This window comes from Chelon labrosus, assembly GCF_963514085.1.
Source record: "Chelon labrosus genome assembly, chromosome: 17".
NCBI classification, from domain to species: domain Eukaryota; kingdom Metazoa; phylum Chordata; class Actinopteri; order Mugiliformes; family Mugilidae; genus Chelon; species Chelon labrosus.
Window position 1 is genome coordinate 5,760,051 of NC_140350.1, and position 21,025 is coordinate 5,781,075.

Here is a 21,025-nt window from a genome sequence, read left to right on the forward strand (position 1 = left end):
CACTTCAGAAGTAAAAAAAAAAAAAAAAAAAAAAAAAAAATCTGTCAGCAGTCTGCTTCCTCCATTTCACTCTTACACTCGTCTGGCTCCTCATCAGCTCTCCCTCGGTCTCTGCCACTCGCTGCGCTCTCAGGGCTCGAAGCTTTGCCTGCTTTTTATTGGTCGGCGACGGGTGAAATGAGCAGAGGAGTGAGTGGTTGTTTTGCATTGTGAGCCACAAAGGCTAGACCCTCCCTCATGAACCGAGAGCTGTAAGCCCCACCTCCCCTGGTTATCCTGTCACTTGACATTTGAGCTCAGCCAACACTGGCAGCCCCTCTGTCACCATTTCACTCTGCCTCAGTTCATCCAAAAAGGTGCCAGGGTATTCAGCTTCGGGAGCCGCAGAAATGGGAGAAACTAATGCATAGCCCATGCGCACACTGTGCTCTGTGTTTCTATGAGTTCTAACACCTTCGTTTTTCCCAGGATTAAAAAATAGGTGGTAACACGAAGAGTGCTGTAACACAAAAATATTGCCAGTAAGGTAACATGCATGATATTGCATATTTTTCCTGTATCACCTCCATAGAGATTCTTTTACAGCCAAGGAGGGATTGGAAATATCTCCTCTACTGTACTGGCTGTGTTCCAACTTCCTCTCACGCACACATACAGTATACACACACTCACACAGAGGAAGGGAAATAAAGAGCCCCTCTTATTTCTCTCTGTCTGCTGCTTTCCCCTCCTACTGCCTCCTCTTGTTCACTGCAAAATGTCACAGATAAGAAATCTCTCGCCTCCCATTGGCCCGGGTCTCGTGATTGGCAGGCCGTCGTCCCGCCCCGTCGGTCTCTACACATGGATCGGTCTGCTATGAGAGCCTGAGCATCAGAGAGTGGAGTGGAAACAGGAAGAGGAGGAGAGGGGAAGAAAGGAGACAGAGGAGAGGATCGGGTGAGACAAGGTGGCGAGGAGTGAAAGGGAGGAAAAGGGGAGCAGAGGGGCGTGTGGACCAAAGAAAACGGAGACAAAAAAAAAAAAAAGAGGTAAAGAGAACTAGAGTGGAGCAACTTGATGTTGCTTTAATGGCTAAATGGAAATATACTGCATGCACTGGACACTGAGAAAGAAGTGTGTGTGCATGTTATTGTATCTTTTCTGTTTGGTGTTTGGTCTGCATTTGTTCATTTTGTGAATTTCCCCTGTCACTGTTTCTGAACGATCTGTCTTGGCTGAACATACTGCAGTGTGTGTCTGCAGACTGCTGCACATTCATGCATGAAGCTCACACACACATACATGCACATGCAATGCTCACGTGCAGACACACTGAGCGCAGGAGCAAGAGATGTGAAATGATGAATGTAGTGGAGGGGGAACTGTTGCGGCTGCACTTGTGTTGCGGTCGCGTTTGTGCTCTACAAAACTGTTGAATAACAGCCTGCTTGTGTGCGTGTGTGTTGTGTGTGAGGTGTGCAGTAGTAGCTAAGAAGCTACAGTGTGGCCAAGTGGAATGATTAACCTTGATTTGGAGTAAGAGTCTGAACTGTGTCAGTGTAACATACAGCAGTCAGCTCCACTTAAAGTTCAGTTCAGTTTGTTAAACACATTTTACAGGTTTTTTTTGTTTTTTATTTTGCTTTTACAGTGTATTTAATATAATAATTTGCCCAAATATCATTCTTTTATATCTGACATACATATTTGTTTGTCGAGGAATCATCAAAGGGCATCTATAGTTACTTTCACGAACGTACAGCATGAAACCGGTGTATGATTTCAGCTGATATGATTGTCATCTTAGACGTCTACCTGGATGTGCATTTCTAGGTTACCGTTACACACACAGCCCAGCTGTCTGACACACACACTCCTGCTCATGCATTCACTGTCTTCTCCAAACCTGTTAACCTGCTTCATTGTCTTTGTTCACAAAAAACCTCTACATTCTGTATTGTTTTCCAAAAGACACCCCTCTTTCTTGTTCTTGACCTTGCCTTGGTACATTCCAGCACCCCTCAGAGGGCTGTGCTTTATGGAGCATACGCCGGGAGAAGCTGCTATTATAGAAAGGGAGAAGGGGATAGAGCGGAGGGAAGCGGGGCTGCAGGGATGTTATTTTTAGAAATGTGATTGATATCAGGCTTGTACTGTACATTCTTTCTCTGTGATCATGAAGCTATTTCAGGCCCGTGGCCAATAAAATCATGCACGTGCATGCATTCAGGGTGGGTTGCCTGTCCAGCCTCTGTCTGTCTGTCTGTACGTTGTTGCTTCTCCCTCCATCTGTTCTCCTCACATCTCTGGTCCTCGTGTTCGCTAGCCTAGGTGCCACCAGAGGCATGTCTGCTCTGTTGCAGCCCATCCTTTTATGGTACTGGAGCGGTATTCTTACTACATACACACACATTCACACATAAGGTCTCAAGACGAGATGCACAGCTGCAGCGGTTCACTGCAGCGAGCATGCTGTGAGACATGCATGAATGTGACAGTTTGCCCCTACACTCCAATTGTAGTGTAGTTGCAGCTCTTTGCATTGCATATTTAAGTGTATTCTGCAAACCTTTAAACAGAGTGAACAGGGAATTCGTATACACTAAATCCTACAGACTGTCTCCACCCCCCCCGTTTCTCTCTCTCCATGTCAAAATCGCACACAAATGCAAACACTCCCCTCTTTGCTTGAGGCCTTCCTCCCAGCTCTGGACTAAATGATATCATCGGTTGCCAGGGATACAAGGACACAGCGTGCAGAGAAAGGGGAGGGCGAGGCATAGGCAGAGCCATACACATTGCCTGAAAGGGAAAGCAAGAGGCTGGGATATTGGGTATCAAGAAAAAAAGGAGCCTTGTTGAAACAAGTATTGAAGATAGCAAAGGCAATAGAGCATGGCCAGGAAGAGGAAAGGCAGGAGAAAAGAATGCCTGTCAGAGAGTGCTGGCCCATATTCTCTCTCTCCTCTTTCTTACATCTCATTGCACGTTCTTTCTTTGTCTAGAGAAGTGCAACATTGTGCAGCTGTTGTTGGAACTAAAAGAACGGCAACTACTATACCAGAGGGACAGGGGAAAGATCTGATTTGAAACAGTAAAACCTTGCTGTCTTGTACATCTGTGCACCAACTGGCTATGGTATTTCCTCAGTCTCTCCACTGTGTGTGTGTCTGTGTGTGTGTATTTGCCAGCTTGCAGAGGATGAGCATGCCTATTTAAAGGGATCTGAAACTGCACGGGTCTGCTGTCTTTCTATTCCTGACCAACTGCATCACTGAATTTGGACCACAGAGTCGGTCTCCCCCTTTTCTTTCAGCACTCATTGCAAGGTAAGACTCACATGGATGCATACACCCACCCCACACACAGACTCCTTCTAAGGTTTCAAATAAACGTCTCCAAGTTACACTCTGCAAACGGGATCAGTGTGTGGTTAAACTGCAGCATGTTTACTTTTGACACATGCAGCGGCAGGGATCGCCTGTGTCAACTGATCACCTGACACCGTAACAAATGAAAAGCATCATTCATGCACACTTCACAGGAACACAACAGCTGGTATTTAATACATGGCACTCTTACATACTGGACTGTTTGCACTTCGCATAGTTTCTTTAAGGTTATCTCAGTGTGAGTTTAGCCAACAGCAACTTAACCCATTTTGCACATTACATCATTTTGCCTCAGAGCTGAATTCCAGATGTCTTGAGTTAACCCTGCACACATGGGTTTAATAATGGAAGCATGGAGCCATTGTTGTGTAGAGTCAAATTTAAGCTGCTGCTGACTGACAGCTCCCCCTACGACCATGTAACTAAAGTGTGCGTTCCAGTGTTCAGCAGCGAGGAGGGTCAACAACAGATGGTATATCTACTCCCTGCCTAATGCTGCACTAGCAAGCCGAGGGTTACAATCACAGCAGCTGCAACACTTTGTCTAAAAATGTTGTAAAAAAAAATAATAATAACTATGAAGCACAGTTTACAAGTAATCAGCTTGAAATAAGCACACAGTGAACATCTTTGTCACTATTCAGAGCTGACAACAATGTGGCATTAAGCTAAGCCGCTATTTGTGGACCCAAACAGGCGTGTCTCAAATTTAAAAAAAAAAACACATAGTACTACTACTCTGATGAAGAGATCATTTGAGCATTTGTAGAGAATCAAAGACACTCAGAGAGCTGGTCTGTTGAAACGGCAGAGTTTAGTGGAACAGGAGGTGATACGAGGATTAGTGTGGATGTTGTGTCAGCTTTATGCAGCCACCAAAGGCGCACGGTGTTGCATGTGAAAACAGAGGCTTGCGGTGTTGTTTCATCGTATGTTTGCAGTGTAACATTGTACGCACATAAAGGCCTGTTGTGTCCTCTCTCTGCTCTAAAAATACATCTAAATGCAGTTGAGTCTAAAAAGCCTAAAGCCACAGCAGGAAGAACTGTCTGGCTTCAGTTGCTCTAGCAACCTCTCAGAGAGGCTGCTTACTTCTCATTGAGCACTCGCAGAAAGGTTAATATAGCACAGCTGCAGCAGCCTCACCACAAACAAACCTGTGGAACCAACTTTTAGTACAAAGAAATATACCACTGGGGAAGTGGTAAAATGTTGTGCGGCAGTTCTTGATAGAATTTAAAAATGGCTGTGGGAAATGCATGCACACGAAAGGTTGTCACCAGTACAGCTATGCTATCTTCTACGCACATCTTTACATTAGGTCACCTCAACGCAACAGCTGTAGAGACAGTAAACCATCTTCTCTGTCTGTGGTAACAAAAATACTATGTGTAGTAATTTAGTTTGAAGCGAGGAAAATCTATGCATCTAGAAGTTGGTGTGCTTGAAGTAAGTGGTACTGTATATACGGAAATATAGATCTGCTGAACTAGCTGGCTTGAGGGTACGTGATGTTGATTTGTGTCACATCAACAACCACCAGTTCCCCCAGTAAATGAAGGAGTCATGGCTTAAAAGGAAGTGTGAGAAAAACACCACAGCAGGCCACCATGTTTTCGTTCCCTTCTTTCCTCTTACAGTGGGGTTGCCATGGTCCTCGGTCTTACTGCCATGTTTTTTTTTTTCTTTCTATCATTGGATTGCCACTGGCTGAGGTGGCTTCTGGGTAGCAGTGATTAGAGAGGCTGAGTGCACAATGCAGCTCTGGCTGACTGATGATATGAACAGATACAGCGCAGCAGAAAATACAGCATGAGGAATTAAATCTGCTACTGAAACACAAAAGGACAGTTTGGTGTGGCTCGGTCACAAACCCACCTGATAAAAAGCTTATATTTATATGAAGTCGGAACAAATGCAAATAATTTGTAGACATGCCCTAATGTTTTTTTTTTCTGCCTCTCTGTCAGTTTCACTCAAGCATGTGGCTTCTTTTTGCTCCCAGGTGTGAAGCAGAGGGCCTCCCAAACACGGACCAAGACTGGTAACCACTGTACTTTGTGTAGGCATGACTGTTTCAACGCAAGCATTGCATGTTATGTTCACCACTGGAGAACTCTGTAGTGTCACAGTATTTTCACGCTGTATACATTCGGTGTTGCAGGCTGCATGTATCACCCAGCAGAGCTCTACTCTGGCCGTAACACATGGGACTCCTATCCAGCTGGAGGTCCTAACAGAGGACAATGGGCTCCTGTAAACAGTCGCCCCTGGAGCCACACACAAAGGTCAGCGGCAGCAGCATCACAACATATTTGAATGTTTCCATACTTTAACCTTTTATTTCTAAAAGGGCTGTATTCCATTAACAAGGGTCACACATTTGATTTCAGATGCAGCGGATGCAGCCTGTTATGCATTTACTGTACTCTAGTGTGTGAGTGTGCTTGTGTGTTTTTTTTTCCACTTCTGTTCTGATTATGCCGGTGTGAACTGAAGTCTTGAACGCCAGCCAAAACTCCCACTAAGACTACACTAACCTTCATTGTCATGGGAGACGCTGTTGGCTGAAGCAGTTAAGAAGGCAGATACTATAAAAATGCAACATTTTTGAATAAATTCAAACTGAGTGGGAGTTGGTAGTGTGGAGTAACGTGAATCTTCAACATCCTCAACACGGGTCATTCCAGCAGGTGGAACCTCACCCGTTGTCTGGGCCGATTCAAAATAAGCACCACTTTATGGGGCTGACTGATTAACTGAAACTCTGATGAGCATATTCATGAAAAGCTCTTATTTCAGCTGCAGCTGTGAGAATGAGCCAATGTGCAGTTCGAACAGGCAGGACTGTGGTGAATGAAACTGTGGCATCTTCAGTTGCAGCTGACAGGAGCCTCAGTCAAACTATTCAGTCGAGCGCAGCTCAAAGGAATACGATTGCAACTGCGTATCTGTTTGTGGCTTTGGTAAATATAAACAGTTGTGACTCTGATAAAGAGATGTGACGCTGAACTCTAACGGATAAGATGTTTTGTGTGGAGAGGAAATGTTAGGGAAAAGTAAGAGACAGAATTGATTGACTTATCAAGTTGTTTCTTTAGAGAGTTCAATTGGGTCACAGTTATAACATGCCCCTCTGGTTAAATGATCCTTGCAGCTACATTTAATTAACAAGCTGTGGCAACTGAGTGAGGTCAAATAAGTTAATTGCCACAAAAGTGGATGTTTTTTTAATCAGTCATGGTTAATTAGAGGCACTATTAAGGAAATATTCGGATGCTGTGTCTCATTTTTGTGGACTTCTAAAGTCGCTTTCAGCTGTGAGGGTACACTTGATTAAGGCGTTCAGAGAAAGAATATATATTCACAGCAGAAACGTGTGAAGAAAAAGTGACAGCTTGGTATGTCAAGAGTGAAGAAAAAAAAAATGAGGGTCTGGCTTCAGATCTCCTTCTAGTGACTCGCAAAAGTGTCTGAGCTCCCAGATTTGCTAGATTTTCACATGAACTGGATTATTATCTTGAGACAATATCGATTCTCTATGTTTTTTTTCATTACAACAGATGCCAAGAAGGGCGCAATCAGTCACATCATTTACTATCAAGTCGTCTTTATAACAGGTCAGTGAAACTGTGGTTATCGATCAAGTAGTGTGGATTCAAGGGAAGTTGCACAATGTATTTGTTGCTAAAACCATTTCATGAATAGTAAAAGTAAGTCTTGCTATCATTTATATCTAATTTGTGTCTTACTGTGCATAATTGTTTTTCTTAGGGGGGACAGGACAGTCAACCATGTCCAGGAAAAGGGTATCTCAAAGGGGCAGCGGCAGCAGCTTCGAATTTGGGATGGTAAGGAGCAAACGTTTGAGGCTCAGAATTGGCATCACAACTCTACCCGTTCATTCCACAACCGAGCCGGCACCAACAACAGCTATCCAACGGGACCAGGGGAACGCTACACAAACTGGGACAACAATGTCAGCAACTCTGTGGTGAGACCCGCCGATCTGGAACGTTGTCATCCTGAAAGGCCTTTGTATTAGCAACAAAGCTTGAAGATTTTTTTTTGCATCATGCGTGTCCTTTTTCTCTTTCTGTCAGCACGGGGGTCCTCGCCTGCATCGCAACAACAGGGATCTCCAGTCTCCACCAGAGAGATGGGCCCCTTCAGACTGCAACAGGAGCTTTCCAGGAAGAATGGTAAACAACAGACCAGGACCCTGGAAACGGCCGGCCCACCACCAGCGGCGAGAGCAGCTACACCATCACAGTCCACCCCCACAGCACCCTATAGCCCGAAGGGGTGAGTGTCCAGCTAAGAGGAGAAGGGACTCTGGCCCTGATCAGGTAAACCTGTTCAACTTTACACAAACAGACTTAATTTCATTTAAACACAACCTGTTCATCTGTATATGTTATTTCATTACTGTACAACAGCGCCCTCCATTGGCAAACTGTTTGACAATATGTATATGCTTCTCTGTTTAGCCATCTCACCCTGGATCAAGACATTTATCTTTACTCACCCATGCCCCATCACCACCGCGCCACCACCACTGCAGCCACGATGACTGGAAGCCTCTTAATGACAGGGCAGGTCCTTGCCACCACTCTGACCACAGGACCTCAACAACACAGCAACAGGTAAGCTTGCATTACCTCTGAATACTTACTAATGATACAGTTTATTTATGTTGTTGTTTTTGAAATTTGCAGGAAACCTCTGCTAAACCGCGAGCTGGAGGACATGGCTTCAATAACCCAACACCCCTGAACCAGAGCTGCGGCAGCAGACCCCCACATCATGGAAGCAGAGGGAAGATCGACCGGAAAATCTCATCTTCACCAGCAGACCACACTCGTGTGCCTTACAGCCACCAAAACCATCATTACCACCATCAACGGCACACAGGCCACCCCAGGCCCCCGCAGCACAACACCTTGCTACAGCCTCTGGAGGGAACAGACTCACGGAGCCATCACCACAAACAAAGCACAGTAAGAGATAAACATTTGCTCACATATAAATCTGTATGCATTCGCAGGATTTATCCAAGGTTTCATTTTACACACATTAAAAAGGCCAAGTTTTCTACTATCTTTTATCTCAGTATAAAAGTAAACATACTATACAGACCTAAACATAGTTGAGTCTTCAATCTCTGAAGAAAACAACCCTAACAAATATAACTTGAAATCTGCAGGAAACTCAGCGCAATCATTTAAGGGGAAATTCAAGGGATCCAGCCCTCTCCAAGTCTTCTGGTGTGGACTCTGCTCTCTATTCATCCCACCACTGCAGTCCTAAAGAGGGAGGTTCTATTTCCAGCAGTCCAGGCGTTTTTCCCAGTCCTTCATCATACACAGCGGCCGGTGGCAGAAAAGATCCATCAGTCATTCAGCAGTGTGCTCCCGGCCTCAGTGGACAGCAGAAAGCCCAAGAAAGCCCCAGTCAAACCCAGAGACCCAGCATCACATCTACCACATCTCACGTTGGTTCTAAGGCCAGGCTTTCTGACCCTAAATATAGAAAGACCCCCCAGCCCCTCTGCTCGCGACAGTCTCCTCACGACAGGTCGAGAGCAAATAAGGATGAGCAGGAGTTAGAACACAAAAAACCTGAGTACAAGCTAAAAGATAAGCCGGTGAAAAACGAGAGAAAGGTTGAAGTTCTCAAGACAAATAGAAAGGGTGAGGAAAGAAAAAGGCGGAAGAAAAAAGAGGAAAAAAGGTTGGGTGAGAGGAAAAAGAAAAAAGAAAAATCCACTAAAAAGGAAAAAAAAATTGGCACAGACGCTAAAGTCACAGAAAAGAAAATGGTTCCTTCCATCTCTGCTTCAACCTGTCCAGACGAAGCCAAAATTGGTAAAATGGAGGCTTCCTCAGAAAATCAATGCCAGACGGCACCTAAACACAGGCACAGGGAGGGTGGACAAGCAGTGAGGACATCCCACAGGCCGTCCACAGGTACTCTTCATTCCAGTTGCGCTACACAAAAGCCATGCTCCAAATCTGAAAATCACAAAATGCCCAAAAAGAACAGCAGTTCCCTGAAACCCAAGGCTCATCGAGTACAGTCTGTCCCCAAGAAAACCAGCCCCAGTCAGACCAACAAGAAGCCCACCAGTGTCTCAACCCAATCAGAGCATGGACAAAGGACAAAACCTGATGACACATTCCGTTCTCTCTTATTTAAAGCCTTGGCCCCTCTCAGTACAGCATGTTCTGTTAGCTTAGAGCAGCCCACCCAAGAAAAAGAAGGTGGGCAGGGAGGGGTTCTCAATGCCCCAGACCTTCAACCTGTTGCTGTGCTGGGAAATTTGAGGGAAATAGGAGACAACCTTGCCAACACTCCTCCTGTACTCAGCTGGCAGGGCTCTCCAGTATCAGTTCTGGGAGAAGACGAGGAGCTAGAAAAAGGAGTGTTAAGTAGACCTGTCCTCCAGCCCAGCCCCACCCAGTGCTTTTCACCTCCTCTTGTAGAAAGTGAAAGCAATGACCATATGAATAAGGAGCCTTGTAAGGGAACACTGGATGATCAGTGTCACAGTGATGTGTCTAATATCTGTGATGTACCTTGTACAACAAAACATGTTTGTGAGAAAGAAAATGATGAGGAGGTGGACAGCAGCGGGGAAACGTCTGGCTCTCTACTTAATGAGCTCCACCACCATAAAGCAGGTTTGGACGATGTCTTCAAGAGTTTGGTCACCTTCCTCGAAGGCCAGAGGGTCACATGTCGAGGAGGTCCATTCGGTGGGCCTCCTGCCAGTTCCACAAGAGGGGTGAAATATTCTTCTTCTCTTGAACTAGGACCAGAGATCCAATGTCTTGAAAATCCAGATTTCTCCCCCAAATCCGATCCTGCAGCATCCTCGAAACCTGGTAATCAGTCACCAACTCACACTACCTCACCACTTGCAAAATTCCCCAGTCAGACAGATCTGAGTGAGTCTGTCACCAACACCACACCAGTGCTGGAAAAGAAGGAAGAAACCGAGATTGATATAAAACAGAAGCAAGGGGACAATGAAACAGAGATCCTGCCAGAGAGAACAGACTCGTCTCTTTTGGACGGGTCGCTGAGAGCGGAGCTGCGACTGACCACAACACACACAGCCTCTTTCACCAGCCTCATTACTGTCTCTACCAAGGAAGAAAGAGGACACAGCAAAGAGACTGAACACACGGGTACAGAGCGAAAGAGAAAACACAAGGCTAAGGATGGAAGAAGAGAAGGAGAGATCAAGATTAAGATCAAGACAGAAGAAAGCAAGGTCATCCGTTCCAAAACAAAGGAAAATGAAATGAAGGATAAGGAAGTAAGGGATATTTCATCTTCAGCCATCTCCAGAAACTCACCCAGACCTCTCAAAAACAGTACGAAGGGCCAGATTGCTCAGGAAAATCAAACCCCACATGGCAAAGACACCCAGAGAGAAAAATTGGATATGAAGAAAGGGACTGAGAAGAAAGAAAAGGCCGGTGAGGTACAAAATAAGGCAAATTCAGCAGCGGGGAACCCAGACACCAACACCTCAAACTCGGTATCAGCTGTAACAATAAGTACATCCAAAACAGGTGCTCCGACACCATCAAGTAAACCTCCCTGCTCATCAACTCCAGTGGACCCCTTGAAACTAAAAGCACTGTCCATGGGCCTGTCTAAGGAGCTAAAGATCCTCTTGATTAAAGTCGAGAGCGCTGGAAGGCAAACATTCAACATATCAGAGGTGGAGGAGCAAAGGATCCCGCTTTCTAAGATCAGCATCGACAACTCGGCCACTGAAGTGATCAGAGCATGCAAGTGAGTGCTCAGACACGAGAGTTTTCATTTACTTCTGTCTGGTGTCATGTTCAATTGCTGTATTATCTTTATTGTAGGGGGACGAGGATGAAGGGGAAGTTCAAGGAGTCATACCTACTTCCAACCTTCTCTGTTAAACCCAACATTGCCGTCAAGATCCCCATTCCTCGGGAGAAGCTGAACCCTCCCACACCAAGCATCTATGTGAGTGCACACTTGTTAGCGCAGTAGCAAGTAATGTCACGTAGCTCTTGACAGATGAACGGTACCTTCCCTGCTGACTTTGGTAATCGTGCTAGTTTACAGTGAGACTTGGGGGACTGATGGGTGTTAGCTCTAATTAGTCAGTACAAATCAGATGCTGAATGTGGTCAGCTAATATGTTAACATGCCTGTGTTAGCATTTAGCTCCAAGCCTCACAGAGGCTGTCCCTACCAAAAGATCGTCAGAGAGACATTTTATAGCACTTTGATTCAAGACATTTACGTCTACACTTCCAACCTAACATCAGCATTTTGCATTTTTGCTGTCAAGACAAATATATTCCTTTGCTGTGTTTGACCACTCGTCGTACACTGTGTTGCAGTTGGAGAGCAAGAGGGACGCCTTCAGTCCGGTTCTGCTTCAGTTCTGCACTGATCCCAAGAATGCTGTGACGGTAATCAGGGGCCTTGCTGGCTCCCTCCGCCTTAGTAAGTTTACCCGCCACACTCATCTCAGTGATTTTACTCAAACTGAACTCTTAACTTAACATTTGTTTTAGTTATGTTTTTAGTGATTAGTAATATATAGAAAGGCAAAGAAGGCACTGATTCTTCAGCTGGGCATGTAGCATATCATACGTCTGGTTTCTGGGTTCGCTTGGCAAAACATGTCGCCTGTAAGAAATACTGTGCTTTGAAAACTCTGTGTAGAGAATTTGCCAACAAAGAACCACACAGTGCCACGTTTACACGGTCATTCCACGTCACGTTGTGTCATTATCTTCCATATTTGAATGCCTTATCGTTTCGTGGTGGCTGGGCTACTGGGAGGCTGCACGCTGATAGAGGATTGTTGCTTTGAATACATTTGCTTATTCAGTGTTTGTATTTTACAACCGTCAGTGTAGGTAAACTCAGCTTATTTCTGTTTCTACACCTATTCTGTGTATCTGTACTACCAAGTATTTTAAGCTTTTAGCCAGAAAAAATAGATTAGTGCAACTTTTTTGAGTGTTTTTAAAGTGCCCAGTGTCTTGATGAATATAAAATTGACCAAAATCTGTCAAGACATTTGTATTTGTCTTATAATTATCTCTGCTTTCTTTTCCCTATTTGAGACCTTGGTCTGTTCTCCACCAAATCTCTGGTGGAGGCCAATTCGGACCACGCAGTGGAAGTGAGGACTCAGGTTCAGCAGCCTGCTGACGAGAACTGGGATCCAAGTGGCTCGGCGCAGACGTGGCCCTGTGAAAGCAGCCGCTCGCACACCACCATTGCCAAATACGCCCAGTACCAGGCCTCCAGCTTCCAGGAGAGCCTGCAGGTAGACATTTTCTATCATGACACATGCATTCACACACACGGTAACTGAAGGCGTTATTAACTGACTTACATCAGCTTGAAAACCGACTCTGCTTTAAATGCTTTTAATGAGTTACAGACACAGAACCACTCCTACGAACAGCTCTATTCTAAATTGGCACATTGAGGTTTTATATAGCTTATGATCTTTCTGGCATTTCTCACCACGTTATATTCTACAGGTCAGTGCTTATTAGTAAATTCCTTACTTCGGAGCCACTGACTGTGGTGGCTGCAGGCTAATGTCCAGAGGCAGCCACTGTTGCCCTGTAGGCTACTGAAGACTATAATATTCTCTTGTCCAATATCTCTGTGAATGTCACGTCCCCTGCGACTGCTTCTTTTTAGGAATATTTGTGAGTAGCTTTATATGGCAAGTTCAGGTGTAGAAAAGAAGAAAGTTTGTTGATTCCTCAGAAAAATGTTAAAAGTTCCTTGTGAGTTTCTTCTAGAATAGGGAGTAAAAGAAACATTGAAAGCATAGTATTCTTGAAAAGTATATGAAGCTCTTTGAACACTTTCCGGTGTGAAACAATGTTTCAGGGCTGGTTTTGTTTACTAATACTAGTGGTTGTATTTGATGTGGTTTAGTTCCACTTTCACTATATAGCTGAACTAAGCACGAATTTAATGAAATCAACTCATGTGGTAGGAAACAGTGATTTGAGTCCCTGTCCAGGACGAACTTTATAAGCTAACTACCTGATGATGCTGTCAGCTAAGCTCATGTAGATGTGTTATAGGACGAGAAGGAGAGTGAGAATGAGGAGGAAGGGGAGCAGACCTCAGACTCACCTGCCACCACAAAAACTGCTCTGGCATTAGCCAACAGTAAAGGCAGTCTCACCTCAATGAACATGACAGCCAGTTCTCCTCCCGTCTTCAGCAAAGCCCACCCTGTTCACGACACCAGCACACTCAGGTCAGCACAAACTCATGATTCACTGTTTTACTCTTTAAACAATACGCATCTCAGACCTCACTCTTCTCCCCCCCACAGCTCAGAGCAGAAAGCAGCGGGAAAGATCATTAAATTTGGCACCAACATTGACCTCTCTGACCCTAAAAGGTGAGATCTTGTTTTTAAATTCCGCCCACTTCAGCTGAGCTCACTGAGGGTCATTGTCTCACATCACTTGCCGTTTTTTTTAACAAGGTGGAAGCCACAGCTGCAGGAGCTGCTCAAGCTGCCAGCTTTCATGAGAGTGGAATCAAGCAACAACATGCTCAGTCATGTCGGTCACACCATCCTGGGCATGAACACTGTCCAGCTCTACATGAAGGTGCCAGGCAGCCGCACGCCAGGTCGGTATCGGAATATGCTACGGTTAGGTATTTAGGAGTCTCTGATTTTGAATGAATTAACGGCTTGCATGTCTCATCAGGTCATCAAGAAAACAACAATTTCTGCTCCGTCAACATCAATATCGGGCCTGGTGACTGTGAGTGGTTTGCCGTCCATGAACACTACTGGGAATCTATCAACAAATTCTGCGAGAAGTGAGTTGAGGGGTTGTTAAACTTAACAACAGATGAAGCTGTGAACTAAAGAACTCAAGAGCCCTCTTTAGAATGGGCTACTCGGCATCTGGTGATAAAATGTAAGGGCATGGTAACCATGAAGCAACCCACACATGCAGCATATACCCCAACAGGAAGAAGCACGGCTAAATGCCCGTAACATTCAGTCTATGCTTCACTTTATTAGCATTAGTCTAGGTACAGGTAATAGAAAGATGTTATTCTGGCTGCCACTACATCATTCCAACAAAATATTCACTGTTAAAATGTACAGTTTTGTAAGACAGAAATGAAATCTTAAATTTATGTTGTGTACCATCTACAATGTCTCTGACATAGTAACATACACATTAAGACAGGAGAAGTAAATGACAGTGACAGTACAGTGTTCTGCTGGGAAACTTTGGACCTGGCATTTGTGTGGATGTTACTTAGACATGTAGCACCCACCTAGACCAGACCAGGCATCCCCACCCCATAGCAATGACACTCCTTGATGGCAGCAGCCATCCCCAGCAGGATGCAGCCTGACATAGGCACACACACAAAAACACTTTAGGAACAACTAAAAAACATGAAGAACAGCTCAAGGTGTTGACCTGACCCATTCATACACTTCTGAAGTAAACTTTACACAAAGATTATACAAATAAACCCCGTAGTTGTTGAGATTTACTCAGTGTATGTTATTTTTGAGCAGGTCTGACAGCGAGGCCTAGTAAAAGCCATCTGTCTCCACTAAGTTGCTTTGTCTTTTCCTTCAGGCATGGAGTAGACTACCTTACAGGGTCCTGGTGGCCAGTCCTAGAAGACCTCTACAGCTCCAACATCCCTGTGTACCGCTTCATTCAGAGGCCAGGAGACCTGGTGTGGATTAATGCAGGAACTGTACACTGGGTCCAGGCAGTGGGCTGGTGCAACAACATCGCATGGAATGTTGGACCGCTCAACTGTGAGTTACAACAAAGACCCAAAATGAAGAGAACACTTGAACTGGAACCTCGATTGTCTGGTGTTGTTCCTCTCAAACAACAAATTAAATATACTGTTAACTGTGCAGCTGTGTTTCAACCACTCCACTGTTTGTGTTTTCCACCCGCCCAGCGTACCAATATCAACTGGCCTTGGAGCGCTTTGAGTGGAACGAGGTGAAGAAGGTAAAGTCAATCGTCCCCATGATCCACGTTACCTGGAACGTGGCGCGCACCATCAAAATCACAGATCAGGATACTTTCAAGATGATCAAGTAAGATATGTGTCTGCACGCATCTGTGTGTGTGTGTGTGAGAGTGGGCATTTGTTCACATCTAACTCTGTCTGCTCTCCTGTCTCTCTCAGACACTGCCTGATGCAGTCCATCAAGCACATCCAGATTCTGAGAGACCAGCTGGTGGCTGCAGGGAAGAAAATCTGTTACCAGAGCCGTGTGAAGGACGAGCCGGCCTACTACTGCAATGATTGTGATGTGAGTCCATCATCCTCTGCTGTGGCTCAGATGCAATGCAAACATGAAACAAACCTGAATGCTCCAAACCGTGTTTGCGCAGGTGGAGGTGTTTGACCTGCTGTTTGTGACCAGTGAGAACAGCAGTAAAAAGACCTACGTGGTGCACTGTGAGGACTGTGCCCGAGCTAAGAGCCCGTTGCTGGCAGGGGTAGTGGTGCTGGAACAGTATCGAGTAGAGGACTTGATGAGGATCTACGACACTTTTGTGCTGGTATGTACTTAAATATCTCAGTCATAAATGTGAAGCTGGAAGCAAAATGAGAACTATCACAATTCCATTCATTTACTACAATTTTACATTACTACTGTCTGTTATGGAAAGATCCACAATATTAGAATTTAGACTGATTTTATGTCTTTAAGGCAGCTGTCGGTTCATTTTTTTTCTGTTCTGCAGTAGTGTAGCAGCAGTCAGGCTCTACCTCGTTGGTGCCTTGAAATTAAATGCCTTATTTGCTTGTAGTTGCTTTCTATCTTGGCAGCAGACATAGTTAAAAGAAAGCAAGATTTTTCAAAACAGCCTTTGGCCAAGCATGAATAGTACAGTGCAGCTGTAAACCTGTTGCCTGTTTTTTCCCGTGTTTCTCCCCCCACGTTTCCAGTCATCTGCTAAATGATTAATGAAGGCGTAAAAATCCTCCCTGAAGCGCTCTCTGCTCACAGCCAGGAAACAGTAAATCTAAGTTTGGTGATGCAAAGTTATTGTCCACTGCGGTGGGTCACCAACTGTCTCTAGCACTGATTTTAAGTTCCTGCAGGATCATACGACTCAAGTTACCGCCCCCAGACGAAGAGTTGCACGTTAAGACGTACACTATGCTTTGGAAAATGGTCAGCAATAATGTAAAGAAAACAAGCATGGGGGGCTGACATGCTTGAACATTCAACCTGCAACAAAGGTCATACTGTATATGATCTCATCCCTTCTTACACTGTATTTTTAATGTCTGAATAAAATGTGTAAAATTTATATATTTTAGGGGATTAATTCCACATTGCACCACAAACTATTTAACACTAGTCAACAACAACAAAAATAAATTAAGCAACAGCTGGAAAATGCATATAATGTCACAAATACCATCATTATGCCTCAAAATATGCAGTTTGTGGTTGTACATTTTGTGTTTGAAATACTTGTTTATTGCTCTTCCAGCTGAGCTCTGTCTCTTCCTCTTTTATTCCCTCCTCCAGACTCCATCACCCTTTTCAAAGTGAGGACTCCTCCACGTTGTCTTTCAGCCATAAACCAAAACTCTAACGGCAGCACAAATGTTGTCTTCAAGGCAATCTGTTCCTGCTAACACTTTCTCAATCAGCCAATCACGTTTACTCAGTATTGTTTACATCACACAATAAGGTATGGATACTCAGCCAATCCAACAATAGCTCACTGTCTTCCCCATACCAGCTGCTGATTGGACGTGTGTTTTGAAATAGAATGACTAGACTGGTTCTTCTCATGAAAAGCATTTCAGACGAGTTCAAAAAGAAAACAATGTGAGCACTGCTAGCACTGAAAATCAGGTTATATATGTTCAACGGACACTGCTGTGATTCAAAAGCGTCAAGTAGCCGGTTCTGTGTATTGATTCAGGTACTTTTATGCAAATTCAGTAGAACTTTTTTACACCAATCTAGTTATTCTATATGTCCATGAATTTGCTGTGATCCTAACGTACCAGCAGGGGAATCACTTCACAGGAGAAGTAGCTGATTGTCACATTTGGCATCGTATTGGTTCTTGTTTTTGTTTGGTATTCAGGTAAACTCTTGACATTTGTTATTCCTGTCTGTAAACTCTTCGAGGTGCTATTCCAATCTTATTTATTCTCGTTAGATACTTAAAATATTTTACCAGCCTAGAAGTACACCACATTGGCCTTGTGAACTGTATTTAGAGGAGAGGTAATTAGAGGATTAAACACACAAAAATAAGGTTTTATGTAAGTATTAAAAAAAACTAAAATAAAACAAATCAACAACTGTTATCAGTTTCTCTAAAATACGGGTTTACTGGAGGACTAATATGGTTTCATTCTTAGTTGAAAATCAAGTGTGTAGAGAGGAAATTGGAAAAATATTTGTTTACTTTTTCAAAAGCCCAGCTAAACGGTGGTTGGTGTGGTTTCTATGATACGCCGGAAAAACAGACATATTGTCGTTTTTATTTTTGGAATGGTCAAACCGTCCCAGTTTTATACCTCTTTTGTTGAAAAGAAAATAAAGAATTGTAAATTGTGAATGAATTTATGGAATACACAGTGGTGTGCATAGACGGGGTGCAGAAAGAGAGAGAGAGAGAGAGAGAGAGAGAAAATAAAATTGGAGGGAGTCACTATTGATGTTTGTGTCATTGAAGTGCCCATAAAGTAACATGTCCAAAGAGACACTCAATCATAATCTTATAATGCAAAAACCAGTGAGGCCAAACGGACGCGCAGGCTGCAGGGCATTTCACAGTTTGACCAAACAACCGTCCCAATGAGGTTCAGCTCCGTGCACTGCCACAATATTGAATTAGTTCCAGTTGAACCGTAACGCGGAAGAACAGATGAACTGAAATATTACATGAAAGGCCCAGGTGCCATTGTTTAACAGTCCAGTTTTGGTCATTATTTTGTATTTTGAATTCCCCTTCTGATTTTGGTTACACAAAGGACCAATGCAAGGATGACAACTTATAACCTGACTGATACTAATTATGATTGTTTTTGGGAATTTGAAACACGTTCTAATGCCATAGTGACCAATTTTATTAAACGTCTAACATAAACAAGGTTGGCACAGATCCTTTATAATATTAGTTTATTCGTTTGTTTTAGGAATCATGATCATAGACTGTATATAAAAGATGGATATAGCCTCTGACTCTGAAAAGTGATGCCATTGCACAAGTAGTTTAAACTGCAATACCGCTGATTGTCACTAGGTGGTGCAATAGATTCCCATTTAAAAATCTCTTTGTTTTTCTAAAATACTAAGTCACCAAATTTTAAGTCTTTACCATGTATCTAGCTTACTTTCACTTCTTCTGATCAGTGCGCTGGAAATCTTTTAGAAAAATAATTTCATAGTTAAGTAGATCATTAACAGGTCTGGTTCTCAGTTTGATAAACCCCTCGCTCCTCCCCAGCTCCTCCTTCTAGTCCAAATGTGGTTACTTGGTTCCAAAAAAAAAAAAAAACGGGATGGCTATGGACAAAAGCAAAAATGAAGGCTTTAAAGTGGTAATGCACAATCTTTCATTCACAGTCTATGGTTATGCCGATTATACATTTTACTCGTCAGTGCACTGTTTCTAAATGACTTCAGATGTCATTTGGCATCTCTGTGCCGTGCAGTTTCTGCTACAATAATCCACACATAATGTCTTTATTACTCACCGCACTGGACCGTATTCACATCTGTTTTTGAATTTCAATGGATGGCTCAATAATTCCAACAAAATCCACTCAAGCTTCGAGATCACAGCTCTGCCCATACCAGTCTGTGCACACCATCTCATGTACATAATATATCTGTTTTTGAGGTTTACTAGAAAGCTTATGTAGTTTTGTTCTCAATCAGAAATCTAAGTTGTAAATGGTCAAAATTGTCCACCTCAGTCATTTGTTGTTGTTTCTTTTTTGTTGTTGCTATATTATAATACACCCTAAAAAATATCCAGTTTCACTCTAGTTTAAATTACTGCAATGGGAATTTCTTCCCACTTTTATACCTCTTTTTGTTGTCAGTTTCTGTTTTTTGGATTACAGAGAAAATGGAAAATTGTAAATTGTGACATTATTTATACTGTACATGGTTGTTTTCTTATATATTTATTGCATATCAAAGGATACTTCACTTGATGAGAGGCTACAAGGTATTTTAAAAATGTAGTATGGTCATATTGTGTGGATAGGGGAAGTGCAATCAGGGGGGCGGTTTAATTCTCATGGTGCTAGACCCCTCCTTGCCTCAATGCCCCCTCATTAAACAGCATATAATGATGTATGAACATAAGTCATTGATACAACTTAAACCATTTGGTGCTTAGAACCATTTCAACACAGTTGACTGGGAACAGAAATGGAATGATGTCTTTGTACTGTATCTAACAGATAAATACAAGATCTTTTTTAACCTTTTTTTCCATTGTATGAAATTCATAATCGTGTGAGGCATTAGTGGTTTTCTGATGAGCATTAGCAGTAGTTGTAATTCTTGACACTTTTGCAGAGACTTTTAGGGATGTGACTTGTAATGGCGTCGAGGTTTTTTGTGTGTTGTCCTCATTATTAGTATTATTTGGAGGATGTAATGATGCTCTTTTTCCCCTCTCTTGTTTGATTTATGCTGCACTTATTGTTTCAAAAAGAACTCACATAGAAGAAAACCTGAGCCAGACCTGTCTTAAATCCCTCTGTGATTTTTCTGTGACATATTGTATTGTTGTTCAAGGAAATAAAATGTTTTGATAAATTATTCGACAATGTCTGTTTGGCTTTGGTTTTCTTTCTGTAGTCTCACCAGGTGCAGTCTGCTGTTGCGGTTTCAGTCCTGTCTGAGAGTACTCTAAATCCATGGTTCACAACATGTGGTTTGTGACCCTCCTAAAGTAGATGGCAAAAGTCGCAAGGGGGCTCTAAGGTTGACGAAAAAAGATATGCAAGCATACTTACTTAATAGACCAAATGGTGCGCTGACAGTACGAGCAACAAAAGCTACAACATTGTCGCCAAGATCCTGTTTGAGTGTCACTGTACATGGCAATGAGTGAAGCAACCAGCCTGACTGGTTGACACATCGCCCCATCTGAGATGCGTCAAAAAAAGTTGAGGCGAGCACTGCTTTCATGTCGCTCCTCTTTCCCAACTTGTGGCAACGTCGGTGTGTCGCTTCATATCCACTGAAGCATTTCAAACTATCGTTAACAAAGGTAGCAAAGGTGTTGTAACTTGGCTCTCTCACTGCTGGTCTGAACACTCCATAAGAACTAGGGGGCTACTTATAGTTGTGTTCTGGTGGTTGCGGACGCACTAAACAAAAGAAATACCCTAACCCTACCACCAACGATTGCCTGCCACAAATGTTCTGTGAAGGGAAATAACTTCCTGGAAACCGGAAGAGCTACTATTAGCTCGGAGGATAGGGAGCCAGGAAGAGCTACAAACCTCTCCTGAATCATGTTGGTCTACATTTGTCATTGTGAAAATATTTCTGAGGTCAGATTACATGCTGGAACGTAAGAGAAGCTTCCGACAGG

At 43.4% G+C, this 21,025-nt stretch overlaps 1 protein-coding gene across 5 annotated transcripts; it reads left to right on the forward strand.

The window, feature by feature from the left end:
• Window positions 1-820: 820 nt before the first annotated feature.
• kdm6bb (lysine (K)-specific demethylase 6B, b) lies at window positions 821-20,433 on the forward strand. 5 transcript variants are annotated; one of them, XM_084564780.1, is made up of 22 exons: window positions 821-1,031; window positions 3,174-3,311; window positions 5,380-5,436; window positions 5,539-5,662; window positions 6,938-6,994; window positions 7,149-7,368; window positions 7,478-7,723; window positions 7,865-8,020; window positions 8,093-8,374; window positions 8,581-11,183; window positions 11,261-11,387; window positions 11,771-11,876; window positions 12,506-12,711; window positions 13,493-13,671; window positions 13,750-13,818; window positions 13,906-14,054; window positions 14,135-14,249; window positions 15,035-15,222; window positions 15,375-15,516; window positions 15,609-15,735; window positions 15,818-15,988; window positions 16,972-20,433. In XM_084564780.1, exons 4-22 carry the CDS (start codon window positions 5,544-5,546, stop codon window positions 16,993-16,995), a joined length of 5,286 nt encoding a protein of 1,761 aa, XP_084420906.1. In that variant the 5' UTR covers window positions 821-1,031; window positions 3,174-3,311; window positions 5,380-5,436; window positions 5,539-5,543; the 3' UTR covers window positions 16,996-20,433. The 5 variants fall into 5 exon arrangements, with proteins under 5 accessions (XP_084420906.1, XP_084420902.1, XP_084420904.1 ...); XM_084564776.1 differs by having other exon boundaries at window positions 13,493-13,818; XM_084564778.1 differs by having other exon boundaries at window positions 5,380-5,418; window positions 13,493-13,818.
• The last annotated feature ends 592 nt before the right edge of the window (window positions 20,434-21,025 follow it).